The sequence below is a fragment of the Dipodomys merriami genome, unplaced genomic scaffold (assembly GCF_024711535.1).
Source record: "Dipodomys merriami isolate MVZ:Mamm:240054 unplaced genomic scaffold, mDipMer1.0.p SCAF_34, whole genome shotgun sequence".
Classification (NCBI taxonomy): Eukaryota; Metazoa; Chordata; class Mammalia; order Rodentia; family Heteromyidae; genus Dipodomys; species Dipodomys merriami.
The window spans coordinates 6,334,047-6,357,908 of NW_027204937.1; the positions used below are offsets into that span (position 1 = coordinate 6,334,047).

Below are 23,862 nucleotides of genomic sequence, written 5' to 3' on the forward strand. Positions count from 1 at the left end.
CACACTGGACCCTCAGTATTCCTCCTTCCACCTACCTTGTATCTCTGGCATCTAGGGGAGTAAGTACCTGGACTGCGTAAGTCTACAGTAAATATTTTGGAAGGAACAAATCCAAGTAGAAGGTGGGAAATGTAGGGGAATAAAAGCAATCTGAGCCTTTCTTAAAGGATCTCAAGTCCTGCTCTTTATTTATTGTTTTATCCTTTCTGGGAGGCCAGCGGGGACTGAATTCATGTCTAGGTAACACTGTGACTGGGCAGCCTCCAACCACCGCCCACGGAGATAGGAAACCTGGGCTTCCTTCCACACTTCCTGGTAAAGGCCAGCAGGAGCCAGCCCTGTTCCTCAAAGGAAAAAAGGCACAGGATGTGGTGGTGGCAGCAATTCGAGGGACATAAAAATCAAACCCAGACAGTTGGAACAACACAGACCCAAAACTTTATTCCCCATGCAGTGACTCACCCCACTGCACAAGAGCCCAAGCGAATCCTGGAACTGCACACACCTGCCCAGCTCCTTCCTCCCTTGGCTTCTTTCAGCCTGAGAAAGAGAGTCCAAGAAGAAGGAGGTGGGGGGGGGTCACTTTTAAATATGCACTCGTTTGTTCTTTCAGCTCCACGAAGCGACTCAAGTCTGTGGAGGATGAAATGGACAGTCCTGGTGAAGAGCCATTTTACACAGGCCAAGGACGCTCTCCAGGGAGCGGCAGTCAATCCAGCGGATGGCATGAAGTGGAGCCAGGTGAGCAGGACATGGGGGCCTGGGTTCCATACCATGCATGCCCATGAAGAAAGAAGCCCTAGAGAGCTGCCTTTGTCCACATAAACATGTGACTGCCACATTCATAAAGGGGTAGCCATACACTGCAGAGATGAAGCTGACAGGCAAGACTGGATGAGAATCACAGGTGATCTCTGCTCACACATTATCACCTCTACTGCAGTGCTGCCTTCCATTCACCCTTGTGTTGTTGTTGTTGTGTTGTTTGGTTGGTTGGTTGTTTGGCTGGCTGGTTGGTTGATTGAGAAGGTGTGTCTATCCTCCCCAGGCTGGCATTAAAATTCTGAGCTCCCATGATCTTCATGCTTCAGCCTCCTAAGCAGCTAAGATAATGCTCTGTGTGTGTGTGTGTGTGTGTGTGTGTGTGTGTGTGTGTGTGTGTGTGTGTGTGTGTGTGTACACTTATCAGCTTTGGGGCAGGGGCATTATCTTTTAGCAATCATAAGCAAAACCCATCAATTTTTTTTTCAACCAGACCAAAAGAGTTCTTTGTGTGCAGTTTACACTTAGAGTTTTATAAAAATGAGAATACTTTCTAATATCTTTCCTAATACTGGATATCTTCCTGATTGTCTTGCTGTTTAAAAGGAGCAATGATCTTTAACCCATCTGTGCTACACTAAGCCAGTGGCGGCTGGGTCTGACTTCCTGGGGTTGTCTCCTCTTGGCCCTGGAATAGTTCTGATGGCTGCAGCTGTTTGCAACCGTAATCAATGTTTGGCCTCCGTGTGGACAAGGGGAAAGTCATCTCCAATGCCTTCCACAAAACAACAAATCAGATGGATAAAAGACGATATAATGTGGGTTTTGGAATGAGCCAGAGTATAGTTGTGGCTTCAACTCCTGCTGGCTGTGTGATGGCAGCAAATTACCTGACTTTTCTGAGCCCATGTTCCACCCCCCACACCCCCACACCCCGTCCCACCTTTTTTAAACTCATCTAACAGTAAGCTATTTCACTGCTGGGGTAATATCTGTCACCCATCTAAGAATTCTACCTAGCACAGAAGTACTCATAAAGAGATATCCTCTGATCATCCCTGTTGGTCTCCAAGAGCAAATCAGCACCGAGAAAAACCATGAACTAGCCTCTCCACGTGCAAATCTTAGATCCCCTCTCTCCTCCCTGATACTGTTTTAAAAGACCACCCTCAGATGAGGTAACTGTAAAAGAAATCAGAAGGGAGACTTGAGGGTGATAAGATGGTTTTGTATCCTGATTGTGATGACTATGGTAATCTAATAATCTACGTAAGTCTTCATATTCACAGAAATGCAGCTTCCTTCCCCACATGTACTGTATCATTAACAGAAACAAAACAAATCAAGCCCTTGGGCCTTACTGACTGGGCCTTTTATCTTGCTCCCTTTATGAAAATAGGAGCCTTCTCTGCCTGCTCTACCTGACTCCCTCCCTTGTCTCATTCATTCACTCGTTTGTTCCCTCACTGGGCAATCATCCTTGGGAACTTCCTTTATGAGTTCTGATACCAGGTTCTGGGAATTCAAAGATGCATGGTGAGGCTATGGCTTCTGCTTTCAAGGAATTCACAATCAGGGCTAGGAAACAGACATATAAACAGATCATTATACATGGATGTGGGGAGCACAGCTATGTGAGATGAGCCTCGGGTGCCTTCTTCTTCTAATTATTACCCACTAAGCACTCACAGTGTGGTTGGTCTTCTATGCACGTCTCACCTGGGTCTCACTGCACACTTATGTTCATGTTCTTTTGCCTGAAGTGGCTAAGATATAAAGCCAGGCTAAATGGAAATGCTGAGTACCTGGTGCCGTTAACTGCATTGTCAGCACGACCTCTGGGTAGTGCCAGTGAAAAGTTTATGTGCTATTAAAAAATTAAAAGATGTAGAACTTCCTTGAACCCTTTTTAAAGAGGCTAATTAGTCCTAGCCAATTTACCTGCTTCAGTGAAAATCAGATTCAAATATGTAGGTTTAGTGCATTTGTGCTTGAGGACCCTACCGGTGTATTTTCTGCAGATTAAAGCTGTCTGTATGTCATTCATGTTCAGGAAGCTCCTCTGCCATGAGGTTGTTCTGTGGCTCTCACATCAGCATCTTTGGGGGAGTGAGGGGTGGTTGAATAGCTCAGCCTAATGACTCTCTTATTCAGAGTGATTTCTATTCTTACCTGCACATGATGACTTGAACGGTCATAAATTTTCACATCTGAGTACCTATATCCTTTACAGTCATTAAATAACTAAAGTTTAATAGCTATATCCTCTTTAGGTAGGTAGGTAGATGATAGATAGATAGATAGACAGACAGACAGACAGACAGATAGATTTCTTCTTCTTCTTAAAGACACCCCCCCCACAATTACATTCTAACACTGAATGTCCATTGTCTGTCCTCTTTTCATTAAAGGAAAGTGCAGTTTTGTGGTATTTGTGGGGTACGGGGGAGGGGCAGTGGATAAATTTACATTTGGCCCTATTCAGCATAGAAAGTCATAATTGAAACAGGGCCTAAGGGGACATTAAAACACAACTGAAGGATGTTGCACATGTTCATGGTGACTTTGGTGTCATTAACTCACACCAGCCATTTTAAATGGATAATTTATGCTGCCAGATGGTCCTTTTTGGGGATTTTCCATCCAGCCCAATCCCCTTTTTGGCACAGAGAACACCTTTATGTTGTTCCCACACTTATCCGGGCCTGCATAGCTTTTCCCCAGGGGTATAGTTAATTGAGTAGGAGGCTTTTAGTGGCTCACTCATGTAAATTACCTTCAGAAATATGTTGGGAATTATGTATATTCGAATGCACCGGCAGCCTCTTGGTTGCTTCCATGTGGGATCGTGCGTTCAGAGGAGTCAAGTGCTGAGGATACTGGGTCTGTGCCTCCAACAACACAGGAAGTGAGGCTTTGCTCACTCCTTACTCTGAGAGCATCTGGGCACCTGCCCTCACTCCTTCCCAGGACGCCCTTGTCAAAAGAAGGCCCAGTGTGGTCAGAAGAGACACAATTCCTTGAGCAACAGGAAGACTTCGCAAAGTAAAACAAACCAGACCCTCAGTAAATGACATGGGCCCTTTCAAAGGCCTTTTGTAGTATCCTGTTCCCCATTAGTTTATCTCAGCACTTTTGGTGCAGAGCTCCTATTATCTGGGAAGAAGGGCAGAGGAGATTAAAGATGATGTTAGTTTAAAAACATCAGACAACCTCAGGCTGACTTTTGCTTCTCTTACAATGCTACATTTGTTCCCTCCACTTAGTTTCATTTCCCAGTTATCTCAAAACTGGGTTAGATTCGAAGCTTGGAGGCTAATCACACACTGATGAAGTGAGTCGTATGAAATACTATCCAGCAGAGATGCACATACCATCAAGTCTTGTTTATCTGTGCAAATGAAAAATTGCTGGGAAACTGATAATGCAAATAAATAGGAAGGAAACCAACAGGCGTCTCCACTGGCTGGGTCTCTGTGAAGCATTCTCAGATAGGGTAAAAAGATTCTAGTTACAATTAAGTACCTACCGTGCACCAGGTTTGGTTTTGATGTTAACCAAACCAAATATAAAAGATTTCATGGATCTTCTTGCCTCTCTAGAAATGAACATTGAGAATCAGGCATGATTAAGTGACTTACCATACAGAAAGTAAATCTGTAGATCCAGAATTCGTATTTCAAACCAAATCTGACTTCAGAGTGTAAGTTTAATTTTCTATACGCAATAACCTCTTTTTCCATAGTATTTGTGCTCACATGAAAAGAGGCTTTGTAAGGCCTCGTGTCTTAGGCTTGTATTTAGTTTTAAAACATAATAACAAATCAATAAATAACTAATCAGAAAGACCTGAAAATCCACCCATTTTCTTTATCCCAAGTTTTTGTTATATATTCTAAGCCAGAGAAGGAATAAATAGTACACTTTACATACACTCAAAGAAAAGTAACCATTAACAAAGTTAAAGATTTGTCATTATCACCCATAAAATCGATGAGTACTCAGCATTCAAGCTTTGGTTAGGATAATACCACAGCAATGAGGCCTTTAGTGATCTAAAATAGCTGCTGACACTCCCTCAGTCTCCTCTAATTCATAACCCTACCTTCCTTTCCTGTGCACTGTCTAGAATACACTCCCCATGAAGCGGGACTTAGTTCATCTCTTCTACCTTTTGATAGACAGTATAATAGAGGGTATAGTGCAGTATTTGCAACAGTGGTTAGCGCAACACATACTGAATGAATGAATGAGTGAAGCAGAGAGTTTCTGGTGCTCTCAATAAACTTGAAAACAAGAGGTTGCTGTGAATAATCCCCTTAGAATGTTATTTCCTGTTGTTTTTAATCTTCAGGCTTCCAGTAATTAGAAACGATTGCTAAGGTTCATACCCCATTGATGAGTAGTACTGCATCCAACTATATAGTCATTCTGCGTTGCCTTCAGATGTTCCTTTAAAGGAACAAAAGACAGACAGACAGACAGACAGACAGACAGACAGACAGACAGACAGACAGACAGACAGATAGATAGAGAATCTCTTCACATAGATAAGAAAAGAGTGTATGTTGGGGGACTCCAGATACCTCACTACAAGAAATTGGTCCTCCAATTCAAGTGGAAGAAAAGAAATGGATTATCATCTTAGTCATTATAAATCAAGCCAAACCTTTATTAAGTGTCAATGGTGTGCAGTATCCTAGGGTAGATACAAAAGCACTCCATTAAGTGCCTTTCTCCAAGGACAAATCTCTGGTTGGCTTCAAGTGTGAGTCCATACTTACTAATATAGCCACTGTGCTTTCAGCTCCATCCATATCACAAAATTAAAACAATCAGATGAGGTGAGTAAAGTCCTTGGTAAAGGCTAGTCTCATGAACTGCCCTCACTGGGATTACTGGGGAGGCAAACTGCCGAAAGTGGATGGAGTTTAGTGTTATAGGAAGTGAGGCGGGCCAAAAGCAGACAGAATTAAGTGTTGGAGGAGCAAAAGAAGAGTTGTAAATCTGAATGGACGGTTGGCCACTCAGTGGCAATTAAACTGGGTTTCAATTGGAACCCACCTGAGAAATCCTCACCTAGCTGAAAGTGAGACTTGATGGTGCTTAGCCTTCAAATTAGTAGCACGTAGAAATTTAATTTGTCTTCATATCATTACCTCCTTCTTTGCGGGGCAGCTCTATGCTAGCCTGCATGCTTTTGTTTCAGCTTCTCTGTGTCCCAGAAATGGAGGATTTCTTATGTTTCCAAGTTGATCCACTTCTAGATCCAAGACTGCACTTAGGCTCAGTACATGTATTCAATAGTTTCAGCAGGTCTTCGGTACAGCTAATTTCTTTTCATTGTGAAAAACTGCTCAATTCCAGTCCTTTCAGTGAAATTTAGTGTTTGCATGCAGATTAAAAGGCTACTTAAGTTTTCTCACAGAGAAAAATATTCAGGCTGGGTCAGGTGGCTCATGTCTGTAATCCTAGGTATCTGGGAGGCAAAGAGCAGGAGGACTGAAGTTTGAGGTTAGCCCAAGCAAAAAAAGGTTAAAAAGACTCCATCTCAATCTGTAAATGTTGAATGTGGTAGTATATGACAGTCATTCTATCATCCTAGCGTTAATAGGTCGTGGTCCAAGCCAGCTCATGAATAAACACAAGACCCTTTTTGAAAGATAACAAAAGCAAAAAGGGCTGGATGTGTGACTCAATGGTATAGCACCTACCTAGCAAAACAAGTCCCAAACACCAGTACTATAAAAAAGGAAGAGGAGGAGGGAGGGAAGAAGATAAAAGGAGGGAAGGTAGGAGGGAGAAAGGGGGAGTTGGAGGGAGAAGGAAGGATCCAAATTCTAATACATTCAATTATAATAATACATGTTATAATTATATTGGAATGGTAAAACTTTTAACAGACACAATTATGCCAGCTAAAATATTGAAAATTCTAAACATTTCAGCCAGTCTTAAAGTCAAATTTGAAAAGTAGTAAATTTAATCTAATAGTTTTTTTAAAAATACTCTCGGGCTGGGAAGGTGGCTCAGTGGTAGAATGCTTGCCTTGCATGCATGAGGCCCTGGGTTCGATTCCTCAGCACCACATAAGCAGAAAAATACAGAAGTGGTGCTGTAGCTCAAGTGGTAGAGTGCTAGCCTTGAGCTGAAGAGCTGAGGGACAGCGCCCAGGCCCAGAGTTCAGGCCCCACGACCATCAAATAAATAAATAAATAAATGTAAAAAATACTTTCAATGCTACTCCAAAGATATCAAGGCTCAATTAAAGGCTCAGTTCCTCTGTGTTTGTGTGTGTGTGTATGTGTATGTGTACTACAAACACACACATACACACATACATACACTCACACACTAACTGTAGAAGAATATTTTGGTAAACATCTAGTCAATCTGTAACCCAGGGAATTTCGAACTAAGGTTACCATGTCTTAACTGTTAGGGAAACAGCAGACTTGCGTTAGTTCATTGTAACTTCTAAAATCACACATTAGGTTCACTTGGATTCCTAGCTTTGCCAGTCCCTAATCTGACTGCCAGCAGACATTCATCAATTGTGAGAGAAGGAAGTTTCCCAACTTTTCCTTGTAGCTGAAACACATAGGAAGCCCATTATCAGTACCAATAAAAGGGCAGCAGACTGGTACCAACAGTGCATTGATCATGTACACTGTGCTGCACTAGCATACATTAGAGAAAATGATTAAATCTCCCACCATCTCCTGCTGTAATGGGAATAGTCAGTGTTACAGAACATTGCCATAGGATCAATGTCTTGGCTTTTCTTCTACATTTATGGAGCAGTGGGAAAGCATCCTCCTGTAGCAATAGGCTCTTCCGTTATCTCCTTAGTATTGGCACTGCTCATTAGAGACTGGTGTATGGGAGAATTGGTACAGTAACAAGAGGCCTGTTCTTTAATGACTTTTTTTGATCAGAGAAATTTGTCTAAATAAGGGGTTACAACAGAGAGGTGAAATTGATCACTCTAACAACTCTTCCAAAATGTCCCTTTCTATTTCATTTTTTAATGCCAGAAAAGGACCTACAACAACCCTTTGTAATTAGAATCTACTAAGCTACTTACCACAAGAAATACTCTTCTCAGATACATGTGAACCCTGAGTTGCATGTGTCTCATACGCATGTGTGTAATATATGTGTGTGTGTGTGTGATAAAGCAAGAACAACAAAATCATTGTTTTCATTCTCAAAGCCCATTAGAATACCTGGCAACATGGAAGCCACCCATCAATATTTGCTGAATAAATAAATAGATAATGAGATGGAGAGCACACATGTCTTATCTTGCACATTGAATAAGATGAAGCACTCAGGAAGTAGATGTTGCATCCATTTGTGCAGTAAACGAGTGGAGCTTCACAGGCACTGGGGAACCCAGATGCACAATTTTGTAAATACAGAAGCTCCTAGGAAAACAAAATGGAACATTTCAGCTGGTCTTGTGTAAATAAATAAATTATCCAGTTCACCAGATTCTTCGATTCCTGTTTGAAAATGAGGATGTGTAAATATTCTAGAATGGAGGGAAGAAAGTGATAAAGCTCACGCAATAGGTTTGCATGTGATCGTGGCTCTGCACTATCCTCAGCACAGCCCTGGGCTGAGGTAGCGAAGTGTGGCTTAGATTTAGCATGCTGTAAGGGGGAGCTTTAAAGCAAATTTCACTCCAGCCACAGCAGTCTTTGAAGGCTTGCTGGAGATGGGGATAATAGCTGAAGTATAGAGTGTATTACCAAAAAAAAGAGTACAAATTAAGAATTTTCAAAGCCTGTAACTCTACAATTGTGTCATGAGCAAGCCTGAGATTTTTAGCAAACTACTGTGAGTTTTCCTTTCCTTTCCTTTAGGGACAATAAAACCACACTGCCTCCTAACTCATACTTTTAATAAGATCAAATGAGATGGCAACACTAATAAGAGCTACCACTGATTAAGTGCCAACTGTGTGTAAATATTATGCATGTCATTACCCATAGGATTTTTAAATAAATGCATAGTATATTTAATAAATCATAAAACTATAAAGAAATATTGTACGTGTTTTTGGTGAGCACTCTGGAAACTAAAGGGCTAGATGAGATTGGATGCAATGAAATTTCACTGAAAACATGTGCACATCTGTATTATATGCAAAGCTCTGAGGAAAGTGATAGAAGACGAGTTTGCAGCCCACTGAAAACAAGATAAGCACCTGTTTCAACAAGGAACCAGGGCTGTAATCCAAGATGTAGCTACGGCAAGCATCACATAAATTGGGGCTTATTCATTGGCTTGGCCCACAGTCCTACACTGCACTGATGAGAAGGACTAGAGCATCAATCCCTCCATGACCAAAGGAGCAGCAGTGTATATGTGTCCCTGTGTCCTTTCCTCAGACACATAGAGAGGGCTGGCACACTAGGAAGGCCACAAGAAGTGCATGAACCAGAACCATCCTCAGCTTGCACACAAAAAAATCATTCTGCACAGGTGGGCCCAAGCCTCCCTCATCTAAAACAATTTTCTGACTTGTAAGTAATACAGTTGCGAGGAATGACAGCAAGTATTTATGTTGAGGAAGCAAAGTTAATCTAAACAGAGATTTAATTCATTAAAGAGTAAACTAGCCAGAAACTAGTTGGAAGAGGATAGACAAAGTAAAAATGATAAATTAATAGATAGATAGATAGATAGATAGATAGATAGATAGATAGATAGATAGATAGTTTCCCTAAATGTTATCAGATAGTTGTGGAACTCAAATGCAAGCTAGTTTCTTCTTTTATTTATTAATCTTTATTGACAAGGGGGGTTACAGATACATAAGTGAGTTAATGAGTACATTTGTTTTTAAACACTGTACATCCCTCATTTTCTCCCACTTACCACTCCCTACTTCCCTCCCCCCTCCCCTCAAGTTGTAAGATTCATAGCCAACATAGTGTCAAGTGAGTGGTCAATGTTGCATTAGTTCATCCTTTGTCCTTCTGTTTCTGTGATTCCCTTTCTCTTCCACTAATTGAATAATCTTATATTCAAGACACAAGGTACCGAAAATTAAGAGAAACCAAAGGGAAAAAAAACTACAGGACATAGTAAGAACTATTTGTTTCCATATCTTGGAGTGCATGTTGATACACAAGCTAGTTCTAATCTTTGATGTAAAGAGAAAAATACACTAATTTAGTCAGGATTTTACCTCCTTTGTTCTGTGAACATGATATAGAGATTTCCTGTACTCAAGTAGTACCACAATTTGATTAGCAAAAATATATTTGCTTATAATTTCATCACTAGAATACCACTGGACATTTCATTATATAAATGTTAAGTACTAGTGTCTAATGTTGATTGAGCATGTATGTTGTTCTATGCTATTTATATATATTCACATATATGTCAGATATACATGCATATGCACATGTATGAATGTCCATATATATTTATCAAATTCATATGAAAAGTGATACAGATCACTAATATACTATTTACAGGCTTATTTCTCTATTGTATGTTATTTAGTATTTATTTTTATTAAGTAGTTATACAAAGGAGTTTCAATTCCAGAAGTCAAGTTATGAGTATTCATAGTTTTTTGCACTTTTTTCTGCTTCAGTGTTAAATGATCAAGACTAACAACATCAGTTTATAGGACGTTTAATAAAATAGTTCTTTAGTACTCCCAAATAAGAGACTTTTATATGGGGGTTGTGGAGAGAGGGAAGAGAGAAGTCTTAGACTTATGCATCTCCCACAGTCTTGCTTTTCTAGCAATTTGTGATGGGGCCATGAGCATCCCGATTGCTTTCATGCTTGGCAGAGGATCACAATAATGCCTATTTATCCAACTCTATCCATTCACGGATTTCAGATAGCTACATCATAAACTCATCAATTAATCAAGGCCATGACACCCATTTTAAGATGATGGGTGAATTACCTCCTGGAAGATTACGAGAAATGCTCACATCAACACAGTAAATCAAGGACCATTTCGTGATGGATTCCTGAGTAACACACCAAGTGCTAAAATGGAGAGGGTTTCCTTCAGCCCTCAGTCACAAGGTATTTCACCCAGATGGGAGAAAGATACAGGCATACAAAAACCACTTTATTTCAAATTGTCCTAAATGTGATGAAAAATTAAACTGAGAATGACTGAGTTCATTAAAAAAAAACAGTTCATTGAAGCCAGACTCATGCTTATAATCTTAGCTACTCAGGAGGCTGAGGTCAGAGCATCTCATTTGGGAGCCAATCTGGGAAGATATGAACTCCTATTTTCATTTAGCAAAAAGCTAGAAGTGAAGTAATGGCTCAAGTAGCAAAGTAACAGCCATGATAATAAAAAAAAAAAATCAAGACCCTGAGTTCAAGCCCTCATATAAGAAAGAGGTGGTAAAAGGGTTGATTGACTTGGCTCTTCTGAGTGAAGCATTATGGATCCCCTTTCTTGGCATTTAGACTCCCATCATCTGAAGCTTTTGGATTCTTAAATGTGGGGTAACTTCAGTTCTTGATTCTCTGATCTGTGGTCCAGCACCTCACCCTGCTGGCGTAATTGATAGCTGGGGGCATTCAGAATCCATCAAATTACAATGCTTCACTTTCATGTTTATGTGGGCCAAGCATCTTATTGTTCTTCATTTTGAAGAATCATATCAATATCTAGAGATCTTTCACATTATACATAATGAGAAATAATTTCAAGTTTTTATGTGCACTGCTGGAAAGGCGTCCAAGTGGTTCAACTCTGAAAGGATGTCAATCCAACATTTATTTCTAATCTGAAGAATTCTCTAGATTGTACAAGATTATTCTGCCATGATAACTAACCCTACTCAGATATGACTTAATTAGCTTCCAAAGTTAGTGAATTTTAGGACACCATGATTTCTTAGGACTTGATGCTGGTCAGAATTAGACACATCCTGAATTCAGATAAGGAAGGATTTATCAAAGTAGTTATGCATTATCTCTCACATTTGGATACTCTTTAGGGGCTTGTATAAGCAGTGCTGTATGCTCTGATGTCAAAATACACGTGTAAGGATTAAAAGTAGCAAGGGATGCTTAAGAATGCTTTACAGGGCCAGTTATCTTTGATATTTATCACTTCGTGGTGGTGACACCTGCTTCTAATTTTAAGAGTTCTTTCTTCTAGTAGGTATTTTTTTCCTTCAGAAATTGTATCCTCAAAAGACTTAACTAATAATTTTTCTCCTTTGATGTGCTTGATATTTTTATGAGTTTGTCCGTCAGCACTGAAACCTTAACATGCCTTTCATTTAAAAGAAAAAACATCTTTGTAACACAGTCATTATATTGGGTCACATAAATTTTTGCCTTACCCACACATTTTGAGAACTTTGCAAAGGTCTGATTTATCACAAATGTCATTATCTGCCACTTGGACCACTTGATAGTTGTCTTAGACTGACTAAAACCAGACATCGATCATCTTTCTTATAGGAGCAGTCCAGTAATTACTTAAATCCATTTGCCCATATTTGGTTGCCCTTCACGTTCAGGGGCAGGGTTGGTGGCAGTTGTCATTTTAGAGCTAGTACGTGGAAGGGGGAGGAGCAACCTCATTTTATCTCTTTGGACACATGGGAAAATGTTGGTTTTGTTTGGGGATAGCCAGTTGTAGCACCCGTCCTGCTTTGCTTTCTTGTTTTTATCTTGGGTAAAGACCTTTTCCTCACAAGTGCTGGTTAAAAGTTCATTGCATGAATAGAAAAAACTGCTAAAGATGGTCTATAGCTAGCATCCCATGCTGATTGGCCTCTGAGGAGTTGTCTGTTTAAAATTGGATCTTGTGCTGGGTTCCAAAAAAAAGTGTGAATGTAAAAAAGAAGTGTGAAATCATGACTCCAGAGAAAATGTCGGCCATGAGCAGTTTTTAGTTTAAGTCAAAACCAAACTTTAAAATTTGGACAAATGAGAGGAGGAAAAAAGAGAAAGAATCATTAACTTCAATATAAAAGGATCATGGCTAGTAGTTAAAGTTTCACTGAACTTGAATAAGACACTCCACAGTGACATTGATTGAATGGAACTAACTCATTTGCTTAATTGATATGCAGAGCTCTGCCAGGCATTTTATCCTTAGTGTCAGATAAAGTAATTTTTAATAAAATATTTCCAAGATATGAAGACAGTTAAGAAAACAGCACGTTTTTTTAATAATTGCACTCCTAAGTAAACGGATCTATCATTATGTTGTCACAAAGAATGACAGTGAGCAGAAACCTCCTGCTAATCCCTCTCACACAAGTATTTAACGTAATTAGACCGACACTGTCTCTTCTGTCGAATGTAGCTTAATCAGATACAACTCTACACTGAATATGTCATTCTTGTTTTTGTTTGTAAAAAAAGGGGCAAACTGTTTTGTTAGATACCACGGTTCAGACAGTGACTCGCATATTTGTATGGTTCTCATCAGTATAATTATTTTCCTTTTATTGTTTTCATTTGTTTTATAGTGTTTAATAATACCATTAGTCTTTTGGCACTGATGAAGCTATACATGAAGCTGATGATTCATTTTATTTTGCAAAATATTCGTGTAATACCTGTCCTTAAATGTGAAGACTGTGTGTGTGTGTGTGTGTGTGTGTGTGTGTGTGTGGTGGAACTGGGGCTTGAACTCAGGCCTGGGTGCTGTCTTAGCTTTTTCACTCAAGGCAAATGTTCTGCTACTTGAGCCACAATTCCACTTCTGTATTTTTAGTGATAAATTAGAGATAAGCATCTCTGGGGATTTCCTGCCTGGGCTGGCTTTGAACCTTAATCCTTGGATCTCAGCTTCCTGAATAATTAGAATTACAGGTGTGAGCCACCAACACCCAACTTTGAAGCATTTTTAAGTTTGAAATGAGCTCTCATCTGTTTGAAATGAAGGAATTGCTTGTAGAATGAGGTTTTCCCACAAGGAGTGGCTAGCAGTCTTCATTAAAGAACAGCTAGACAGACCCTTTTTGCTGTGGAGGGAAAGAAAAATCATGTTCAAATGATAAAACATGTTGTCCCTTTCTAACATCTATAGGCACCACCTTTAAAAAGCATCCATTTCCTTTTGCTGTGTAGCTTGCAGCTTAAACTATATGCTACTACATAGTTAGAAAACGATATGCCCTCAATTCATGGCACAACCTTATCTTCCCACTCTCCTGGTCACTCAGAATCTTTTGAAGTCAAAGAATAGGGTTGTTGAAGGATGGCAGGCACATTTCACTAAGTAAGAGGTGGAGTTCAAAGTAGTTTATTCGTAGGGATGAATAGAGTGCAGAGATGAAAAATCAAATGCTTTCCCATAATAAGGTTTACCAAGAAAATGCTGACTATACCAAGCCCATATCCTAGCTGACAGAACCTTTTCTAGTGTTTATTACTTGATTTCACAGTTCAAGCAATTTAAAGAGGCCTAAAATTATATTCTTTTCCCCCTGTGAAATGTTTCAATCAGTTTCAAATTCTTTACTCTAAATAAAGTGATGGGTAGTTTGCATGCATCCAAAGGCTATTAGGAACTGATCGAGTCCTGGTACAGGCAGAGCCAAACACAGAACATCAGAGTCTCGGCTTTCAAATTCAATTTTACTATCCCCAAGCATCATGTTTAAATTGACAGAAAGTAACACATTTTAATAAATGCTTCCCATGGTTGAGGCTATTGTTATATGCTGAGAAAAATACCTACAAGGATATTGACAAGGCAGGAGCACTGGGTTGTCTGCCGCTTATTGGAGATGGAGAGTAAAACCACTTCATTTCCTTCCCTTATTCTACCATTCTGTACTTGAAAGAATCCATGCTTTACTTTTAGAACCTAAAAAGGGGGGAGGAGTTGTTCTCAGAACTACTAAAACTAGTTTTTAACCTGATATTATACAGTAGAACTGAAAATGTTTATTGCTGATGTTACATAGACAAGAGCTTATTTACTAGGATATTCCATGGTCATGAAAATGTGTTTCTGGCTGGGCACTAGTGGTACATGCGTTTATTCCTAGCTATCTGGAAGCCTGAGATCAGGAAGATCATGATTCAAGGCCAGCAGTAAGAATTCTTGGGACCCTCAGTCCATCGCTGAGCACATAGGCATATCCCATCATCTCAAACTACTTGGGAGGCTGGGATGGGAAAGATCTTAGCTCCAGAACAACCCCTGCAGAAAAATCTGTGAGACTTTATCTTCACAGAGAGAAGTTGGATATGGTAGCATGCCTCTGGGATCCCAGTGATGATGGGAAACCTAAAGAAGGTGGATCAGGGCTCTGGTACACATCTGAGCTGTATGTAAGACCCTGTCTCAAGAATAGCCAGCAAAGGTGTGGAGCTGGTGGCTCACATCTGTATTTCTAGCTACTCAGCAAGCTGAGATTGGAAGATTGAGGTTTTAAGCCAGTTCCTGCAGGAACATCTGTGAGATCCTTATCTCCAATTAACCACCAAAAAGCCAGAAGTAGAGCTGTGGCTCAAATGGTAGAGTACTTACCTTGGGCAATGAAGCTCAAGGACAACACCTCGGGCGTGAGTTCAAGCCTTAGGATTGACTCAAGATGGCAGCAAAAACATCGCTGAAGGTATGGTTCAAGTGGTACAGTGACTGTCTAGGAAGTATGAGGTCCTAAGGTCAAACTCCAGTACCACAAAATAAACTATATAGCTTCTATACTGTTAGGAACTGTAGCCGCTGTCCACGTAGGGCTGTTGAGCATTTGAACTGTAGCTGTGCTGAGCCACTGAGTTTTTTAATTAAAACATTTGAATTTAAGTAACATTTAAATTCAGCTCTCACATCCAACTCAAGTCGCCATATTGAACAGGGCAGATAGAAACTAAACGTGCATGATTGAGTTATTTACTTTTTCAGTGGGATATCTAAGCAGAGTGAAGAAAACAGTTCATCATATGCCACCCTTATTTTTTATTTTTTTTTAAAATCATGTGTTTTTCTCAGTAGTTTCTTCTTTATTCGCGTTCCTTCTGTGAATGTGTGTGATGGCTGTGTTGAGCCAAAATGAATCCCCCCAACACATGGGGTAAGGGGTGTTGGGGGAGATGGGAAGAGTAGGGCATCTGCAGCCTCTTGCAAGTGTGCAAAACACGATTTAGTTTGCCTCTCTTTCATCATTGAAAGTGAAAGAACAAGGTGGGGAAACCAAAGCAGCAGTGATATACACAAGACAATATGTTGGAAATGATCTGTACGACTTGGGGGTGGGTGAGGGAAAGTAGGAGAAAAATGAGGGAAGGGGTAACAAATATGACAAGAAATGTACTTATTACCTTACTTATGTAACTGTACCCTCTGTACATCACCTTGACAATAAAATAAATAAAGAAAAGAAAGGAAATCCTTAAAAAGGCAAGAGACTTCATTGTTGGCCCAGGGACTAATTTTTATGTGGCATTTTCCCTGGGTCTATTCTTTACTCTCTCTCTCTCTCTCTCTCTCTCTCTCTCTCTCTCTCTCTCTCTCTCTGGTTGTAAATTTTCACTTACAAGTGAACATTTGGAATACATTAGAGAATTCATTGTTTCTTCCTCTTGAATAATCCATATAATTTTTCCTCCCTACTTCCATTTTTTAAAAGAAATCATTTGTGTCACCAAGCCTTTTTATATTATCTGGACTTCTTTATGATGTGGTCATTCTTTTGGGGGTCCACAGAGCTCATTTTAAGTGGATGCATATAGAGTACGAAGGATAAACCCTGGAAGCTTTATTAACTTTAACTTTTTTCTTTCCATCATAAAAGTGATGTTAAAACATTTTTATTCACTGGAAAAGGCTAAAAGTCAGAACAGTCAAAATGTTTTACCTTTTTTATTCTTGAGTGTATTAATGATATAAGTTACATTAGAGTGAACCTTAATGGATTTTACCATTAGAACATGAGTCTCAATTCTTCAAGTACTTGGTAAAAAAAAAAAAAAAAGTATCTTCAACTATGTCCTGCTATCACATAGTATGTTTAAGACCCACAGGAACAAAATAGCCCTTCACTGGAGGATCATCTGTCCGATCACTGCCTTTATTTAGTATCACATAAAGATGATCACAAGGGATCACAAGGGATAATTGAAATAGTTCTAGAAAGGTCCTGTTCTTGCCCAGAGGGAATTGTTAGAGTCTAGTAGAGCCCTGTGTCTGCAAGAGATGAGTCAGAGCAGAGTCCTGCTGATGGTGGATGATTTGGTAAAATATGGTGCTGGTACTCAACTTTCACCCTCGGCTTGAGAAATGTCACTGAAATTTATGCCAACACCATCAGTCTGACAGACACAACTTGGCTATCTGAGAGGAGAAGCGGGGAATCTGAATGCCCATGTGTAAGGGGAATGTTTGCAATAGCAGTTAGCATCCTTCAGTTCAGGTTCAGAATGAATGCAGGAAGAAAACAATGTTTCAGTAATATTAATAACCTTAATTTAAAACATCTCATACATAATATGTTTAAATCAATAAGACATATAAATAGTTCTAGTCTTCTTTTCTGCAAAATTAGTCATCTTGGAAGCAAGAGTTTTGGCTCCCTGAATTCAGATCCTTGTTTTTCCATTTGGTAACTGTAGCTTCTCACCTTCATATGGACTTTTTGCAGGCTTCCTTTCTCCCCTGAGTCACTGCTGTCTACTTACCTGTGGGACAACTCCCATTGCCAACAAGCAAGCTTGGACCTCTCCCATCTTCAGAGCTCTTCCTTGCCTACCTCTTCCCTTGGGCTGTTACCCTCTTTTCATCTTCTTTTCCTTAAAGAGCTGACTACACCTATTATCCCTAATTCAGTTCCCATTGATTTGGCAGATCATCCTGTCTTCCATATATTCAGTGTCCTATAACTCACTTATCAAGATTGTCACAAACATCCATGTGCCAAGTCCAGCAGACCCTTTTCCTGAATCCCTGTCCAGTAGCCTACTTGACCACAGTTCCATTTTCTGCAGTTTCAATTACCTGCAATCGCCTGTGATCTGAAAATATTCATATTTCTTTTACCTTCTTTCAGAGGGGAATATCACATCCGTATAATCTTCATTGTCTTGAGTCTAGGCATAGCTGTAAACAAAATATTTTCCAGGATGAATGTTCAGCAAGTTGCTAAGCCCTGGGGTGTGAAGTACCACTGAACAGCTATGTGTTTTTTGGCAAGGTCCTGAACATTCTTCGTATCTAGAATGCTACAGTGTTAAGATACCAGTAGGTAGGATATGAATATTGAGCTATGTGAGGTGAAATGAAAGGACTTGAGTTAATTTGAAGTAAATAGCAGATAATAAGAACTCCACAATTTGTGTCTTTTATTATTTGCAGGTTCCTCTATGGAAATGATCAGTCTATAGAGGTTTGATCTCATCAGCTGCCTCCTGGCTCTCTGGGGGCCACCTGAGGAATGAAAGCTTAGAGTAGCTTTTAGGTTTGGTGTTATGATGGTTCTGGTAGTAAGAGGTCACTGGAGATAAGAGGTTTTCAGTGGGAAAGAGAATATCCATTGCCAAGAGAAACCAACTTCATAGGATTTGGAGGTCATCTCTATGCTGCTCATAAATTAGATTTAAAACTAAAGTGCATAGGTTGCACATTTTCAGAGTTTCTTTCAAACAGTCTATGGCTATAGAAACTAAACTTTCTGCTCTAAACTTGGACATTTTGGAGAAAGGCATATATACCAGTCAAATCTTCTCAGGCAACTTGAATTATCCATCCCAAGGTCCTGAAATAGACATGTCAGCCAAAAAGGTCCTGTTGCTTGAGCAGTGTTTATCAGAGAGAACATTCATAGGAGAATTAGCTTCAGGACAAGTCCTTAAACAAGACAAGTACCCACAATGGCTTGCCTTAGTGTTCTTTTAATTTATTTGTTGGTTTGCCTACTTAATTGATTTGCTTATACATACCTTTACCAGTACTAGGATTTGAATTTAGGGCTTTATGCTTGCTCATCTGGCATTCTACCACTTGGACCACATCTACAGCTCACAGTGTCCCTTTCAAAAAACCCTTGCGTATCTGTTCCATTGTCACTGGAATAATTGAAGTTACAGTGGTCCTTCCCCTCTCTACCCTACTACTTCCTTCCCCCCCTGCTTAGCTTCTCACGCCTAAAACTATAGGTCAAATAATAATTATTAAAATTATATATATTATATACAAATATGTATTATAATTGTAATTTGAGGTGGAGGAGAAATTAAAATTACAATTTTTTCCTATTTCACTTTTTCTAATTCTATAACTGGGTTGCAACAAAAATTTATCTAAAACACCTTCATTTCTTATAGAAGACCATGAGAATTGATTTGGGGTTTTAAAAATATCTTTCAAAATCTTTCCTGTTTCTTTTTTTTTTGTTTTGTTTTGTTTTTTTGTTTTGTTTTTTTGGGTCCAGTCGTGGGGCCTGAACTCTTGGGCCTGGGCGCTGTCCCTCAGCTCTTCAGCTCAAGGCTAGCGCTCTACCACTTGAGCCACAGTGCCACTTCCAGTTTTTTTCTTTTTGCTTATGTGGTGCTGAGGAATCGAACCCAGGGCCTCAGGCATGCAAGGCAAGCGCTCTACCACTGAGTCCCAGCCCTCTTTCCTGTTTCTTGAAAGAAATAGAAGAAAAGAGAAATTATCAAATGCCTAAATTTTTTTGGAAATAACTAATTCTTAGCTCCATTTCTAAGATACCATTTTCTCTGGGTTAGTGGAAACTTTCACGAGCTAGAGTGGATTAGGTAAAAAAAAAAAAAAGGAAATTGCTGGAATTCTAGAGAGTAATAGAGTAATATAGAATAGGCATTTTAGGAAGTGGTGCTGTGGCTCAAGCGGTAGAGAGCTCGCCTTGAGCTGAAGAGCTGAAGGACAGCACTCAGGCCCAGAGTTCAAGCCCCACGACCGACCAAAAGAAAAAAAAAAGAATAGGCATTCTGGTAATGGCAACAGTCTTGTAGCTTTCTATTATTGTGTGCTAATCACCACAAACTGAGCAACTTAAAATGATACACAGTTATCACACAGTTTCCATGGGTCAGAAATCTGCATATCATAACTGTCCCTTGCTCAGGGTCTCACAAGGCTACAAGAAAATTTATCAGGACTGTATTCCTTTCTGGAGCCTGAGATTCCTTTTCAAACTCTCATAACTATTGGCAGAACTTAGTTCCATGAAGCTTTAGCACTAATAGCTCACCTTTCTTCAAGTTGTACAATTTTGATTCATTAACAGAAATCCTAATCGATCATTAATTTGTACGGTAATTGTGCGACAGTTGTACATAGATAATTGGCAAAAAAAAAAAGAAATTTCAATGTGTTTATTTTTTAAAGTAATGTGCAGAAACCAAATTTGATTTCAAAAATAAGAGCCAAGATTAATGTCCTCTAGGTTTTAACATAGAGCTGTTCACTAGCATTTTGAAATTTCATCTGGTCAATTAAGTATACAAAGCAAATTAACTGAAACATACATTATGCATGTAGAGAAAATATTAAAGTATATAATCATGAAATGTGCTCAATATAAGTCTTTAAAAATTGAAAACACAAAGTAATTTTGAGATTCATGACAGCCTTAGGGTTCAGATTACTTGACTGTGATAAATTTAGAAGATTAGACATAGTTTAGCTTGCTGCTCTTCCATGCCAACAGTGTTTCTTCTCCCTTTAACCCTTTCAAGGAAGGTTTAAATTATAATGAATTAAAAACCATTAGCTAAATTAATTATTTTTGTTTGTTTGTTTCGTTGGTCCTGGGGCTTGAACTCTGGGCCTGGGCCCTGAGCTCTTCAGCTGAAGGCTAGAGCTCTACACTTGAGCCACAGCACTACTGAACTTGATTATTTTTGATACTTGTTGTCTAAAGTGTACTTGTAACTGCTCCTTTGGATGAGTAACCAGCAAAATAAACATTTCTGCAAAACTTACAGTAGCATGGGGGGGAAGCAGACATATTTCAAATAAATACTTTTTCTTGAGTCCAACCATTTGCAACCTTCATTAAGGTTGGTTTAGATACAGTGATTCCATTGTTTGAAAAAAAATCCCTGACCTTCAAAGTTTTGACATTTTTCATTTTCTATTTTTATATCTCTATCATGACACCAAATTCAGGCATTTGAAGTTAAGTAAATGGATGGTTGGCAGCTGAAAAATTGGTTTGGGCAAAAGAGCTTTGAATGCTGGGAGGCTGGTGAACATTTCAATAGCTTTATATTCCTCTTATTTTTACTATCCAGTTCTTCCCTACTATAATTACATGACCATACCTTAGGTTATGTTATTTGCAGTGAATGTTCATCCTAAACTTCAATATATCCTACCAATGTTAGAACACTTATATGGCACAGCTGGTTATCTTTTCAACACACATACACCTAAAGCCACTTAGCGTGAAGACTGTTTTTAATCACATAGATATTGATCTAGAACAGATCAGATCCGGATATGTCCAGTTAGAATGAAGTCACACTCCAGTCTATATTGGGTACTTATGTCTAACCATTCAAATGTCCTTACCACTTTTCAATTGATTTCTTCTTTCTTGGGGTGAAAGCCCCCTATGTTATGCTATGTCACCGCATTGATTCGTAAAGTCAAAGATAAAGTTGAGATTTACTCACAGAGTTTAAATGTTTGGGTGGGGCACTTGGTGTATTTCAGGCCCTTTGATCAGTCTCTTGAACATAGAAATGTAGACATTGTCTGTGTTTTTATAGATCTTTGGAGTTTAGGCACACTAAAAAGTCACGTTGCAGAACTGCACTAAGAATATCTGTGACCAGAAATAACAAGGACAGCTGAACACTGGGGGCTGACACTTGTACCACTAGCAACTCAGGAGGCTGAGATCTGAGATCATGGTTTGAAGCCAGCCTCGGCATCCTAGGCAGACAAATATGAGAGACTGTTACCTTCAGTTAACCAGCAGAAAGCCCAAAGTGGCTTGAGTGGTATAGCACCAAGCTTTAACAGCAACAACAAAAAAAAGCCAAGTGAAAGCATGAGTTCAAGCCCCAGTACTAGCATAAAAGAAAGGAAAGTGAAGTGCAAGGCCAAGGGAAGGAAAGGAAGAAAGAAAAGAGAGAGGAACACAGAGAGAAAAAAGAAAAGAACAGAAAAAGGACATATTTAGATATTGCCAAACAATCTGGATAGATCTATACCTATAAAGTTCTTGACATAGTACATGATACTAGCTAGCAAGTGCTTAGTAATAATGCATTCAAAAAATTCTGAGGTCCTAGCCAGAAAACATGATAGATATGTATAAATAAAATGAAATTTGGGTCTTTTGATATCAGTGGACCAATTTTGTACTAGAAACTTAGGAGAACCCTGATTTGTCCTGTGATATGGAGGAGTCATTTCCTTTTGGTTTATGTCCAGATTTTTATTGTTTTAATTGGCACCCCACCAAACTGATAGATGCCTCCAGTTGTGTATGTCAGCGTGGTTGCTGACAGCATCACAAATTCAGTAATTGCAAAGGGACTGAATTGTCTTTCTTTTTCTCTCCAAAGCATTTCCTAGCCTGGAAATGTGTTTGCTAGGTAGGCACTCTATTTCATGAGCCACTCCCCCAGTTGGAAATACTGTGAACTCCTTAGATACTACAATAACTATGCTATTTTTAAAAACAAGCTTTGATATTGTCTTCATAACATAAAGGTAATACATGTTCATCATAGAAGAGACAAGTAAGCAAAAAAGAAGGCAGTAAAAACCACCCAAATCCAACAGAGAGAACTGGTTGTAGCTTATGTATATTTCCTTCCAATTCTTTCTCAGTGCATAGAAATACCTGCTAAGATTATGTCACACATCCCATGATTGATGTATTTAAAACATCATATGTTGTAATTTGTTTTTCAATCAACATTTTAAGTATTTCTTCACATGCTAATAGTCCTTTATAGTATTATTTGTAGAGTGTATGTCATATTTATTGAACCTGCCCCTAACTGTTGGGCATTTTCTATTATAAATAATCCATTGAGAGAACAACTGAGTTGTCAGCGTTGAGGGCATCTTTGTGTTTTAAGAGCTAGGTGTTTTAAAATGTGGAAAACTAGCCAGACACCAGTGGTTCATGTCTATAATCCTTACTCTCAGGAGGCTGAGATCTGAAGATTGAGGTTCAAAGCCAGCCTGGGCAAACAAATCCAAGAGACTCTTAATCTTCAGTTAATCCGAAAAAAGCCAGAAGTAGAGATGTGGCTCAAGTGGTAGAGCACCAGTGAAAAGGCAGATTGAGAATACCAGGCTCTGAGTTCAAAACCCACTACCAACAGCAAAAGTAATTATAACTAAAAGATTAAAAAATGAAAAAATTGCTAGGTGCCAGTGGCTCATGCCTGTAATTCTAACTACTCAGGAGGCTGAAATCTCAGCATTCAAGTCCAAAACCAGCCTAGGCAGGAAAGTCCATGAGACTATTATCTCCAATTAGTCACAGAAATAGCCAGATATGGTGCTGTGGCTCAAGTGGTAGAGTGCTAGCCTTGAGCAAGAGTTCAGGAACAACACAGGCTCAGAGTTCAAGCCCCAGGACAAGAAAAAAAGAAAGAAAGAAAGAAGAAAGGGAGGAAAAGAAGGAGGGAGGGAGGGAGGGAGGGAGGAAGGGAGGGAGGGAGGGAGGGAGGGAGGAAGGGAGGGAGGGAGGGAGGGAGAGAAAGTATTAAATGTGGAGAAGTGTTTGGGTGCTCAAGAAGGCTCTGACAGTACAGGAGGATGGTTATGTAGGTTTCTGTGTACTTAAGAAGCCTTCTCTCTAAGGGACTGGGAAATACATGCAGCAAATTTTGGGAACACCTCAGAAGTTGAAACCCATGTTAGTTGTATAACTTCTGTAACAAGTAACTGAGGTAATCAATGTATACGCGAAATTACTATCAAAGTTAGCTTTAGAGATTCTATTCTGTGATTGGGTGGGCCCTGTTACTCTTAAGTTCCCGGTGGGTGCTAGTGGCAGGGACTATGGTGGAGTATAGTAAAAGCAGGGAATATGTAGCAGAGTAAAACTGCTTACCTCATGGCCAGGAAACAAAACATAACTAAAAGAAAGGACCAAGCCCCCTAATCTCCCCTGCAAGAGCACACCC

The 23,862-nt window shown here is 39.4% G+C and overlaps 1 protein-coding gene across 5 annotated transcripts in view; it reads left to right on the plus strand.

Annotated features, from left to right (window-relative positions):
* Nfia (nuclear factor I A) overlaps window positions 1–23,862 on the plus strand; it is a 379,923-nt gene that overhangs the window by 273,291 nt on the left and 82,770 nt on the right. For all 5 annotated transcript variants that reach the window (XM_069987173.1, XM_069987172.1, XM_069987171.1 and 2 more), the window contains exon 6: window positions 614–741. In XM_069987173.1, the coding sequence (XP_069843274.1) occupies window positions 614–741 (128 nt within the window). The remainder of the gene's footprint in view (window positions 1–613; window positions 742–23,862) is intronic.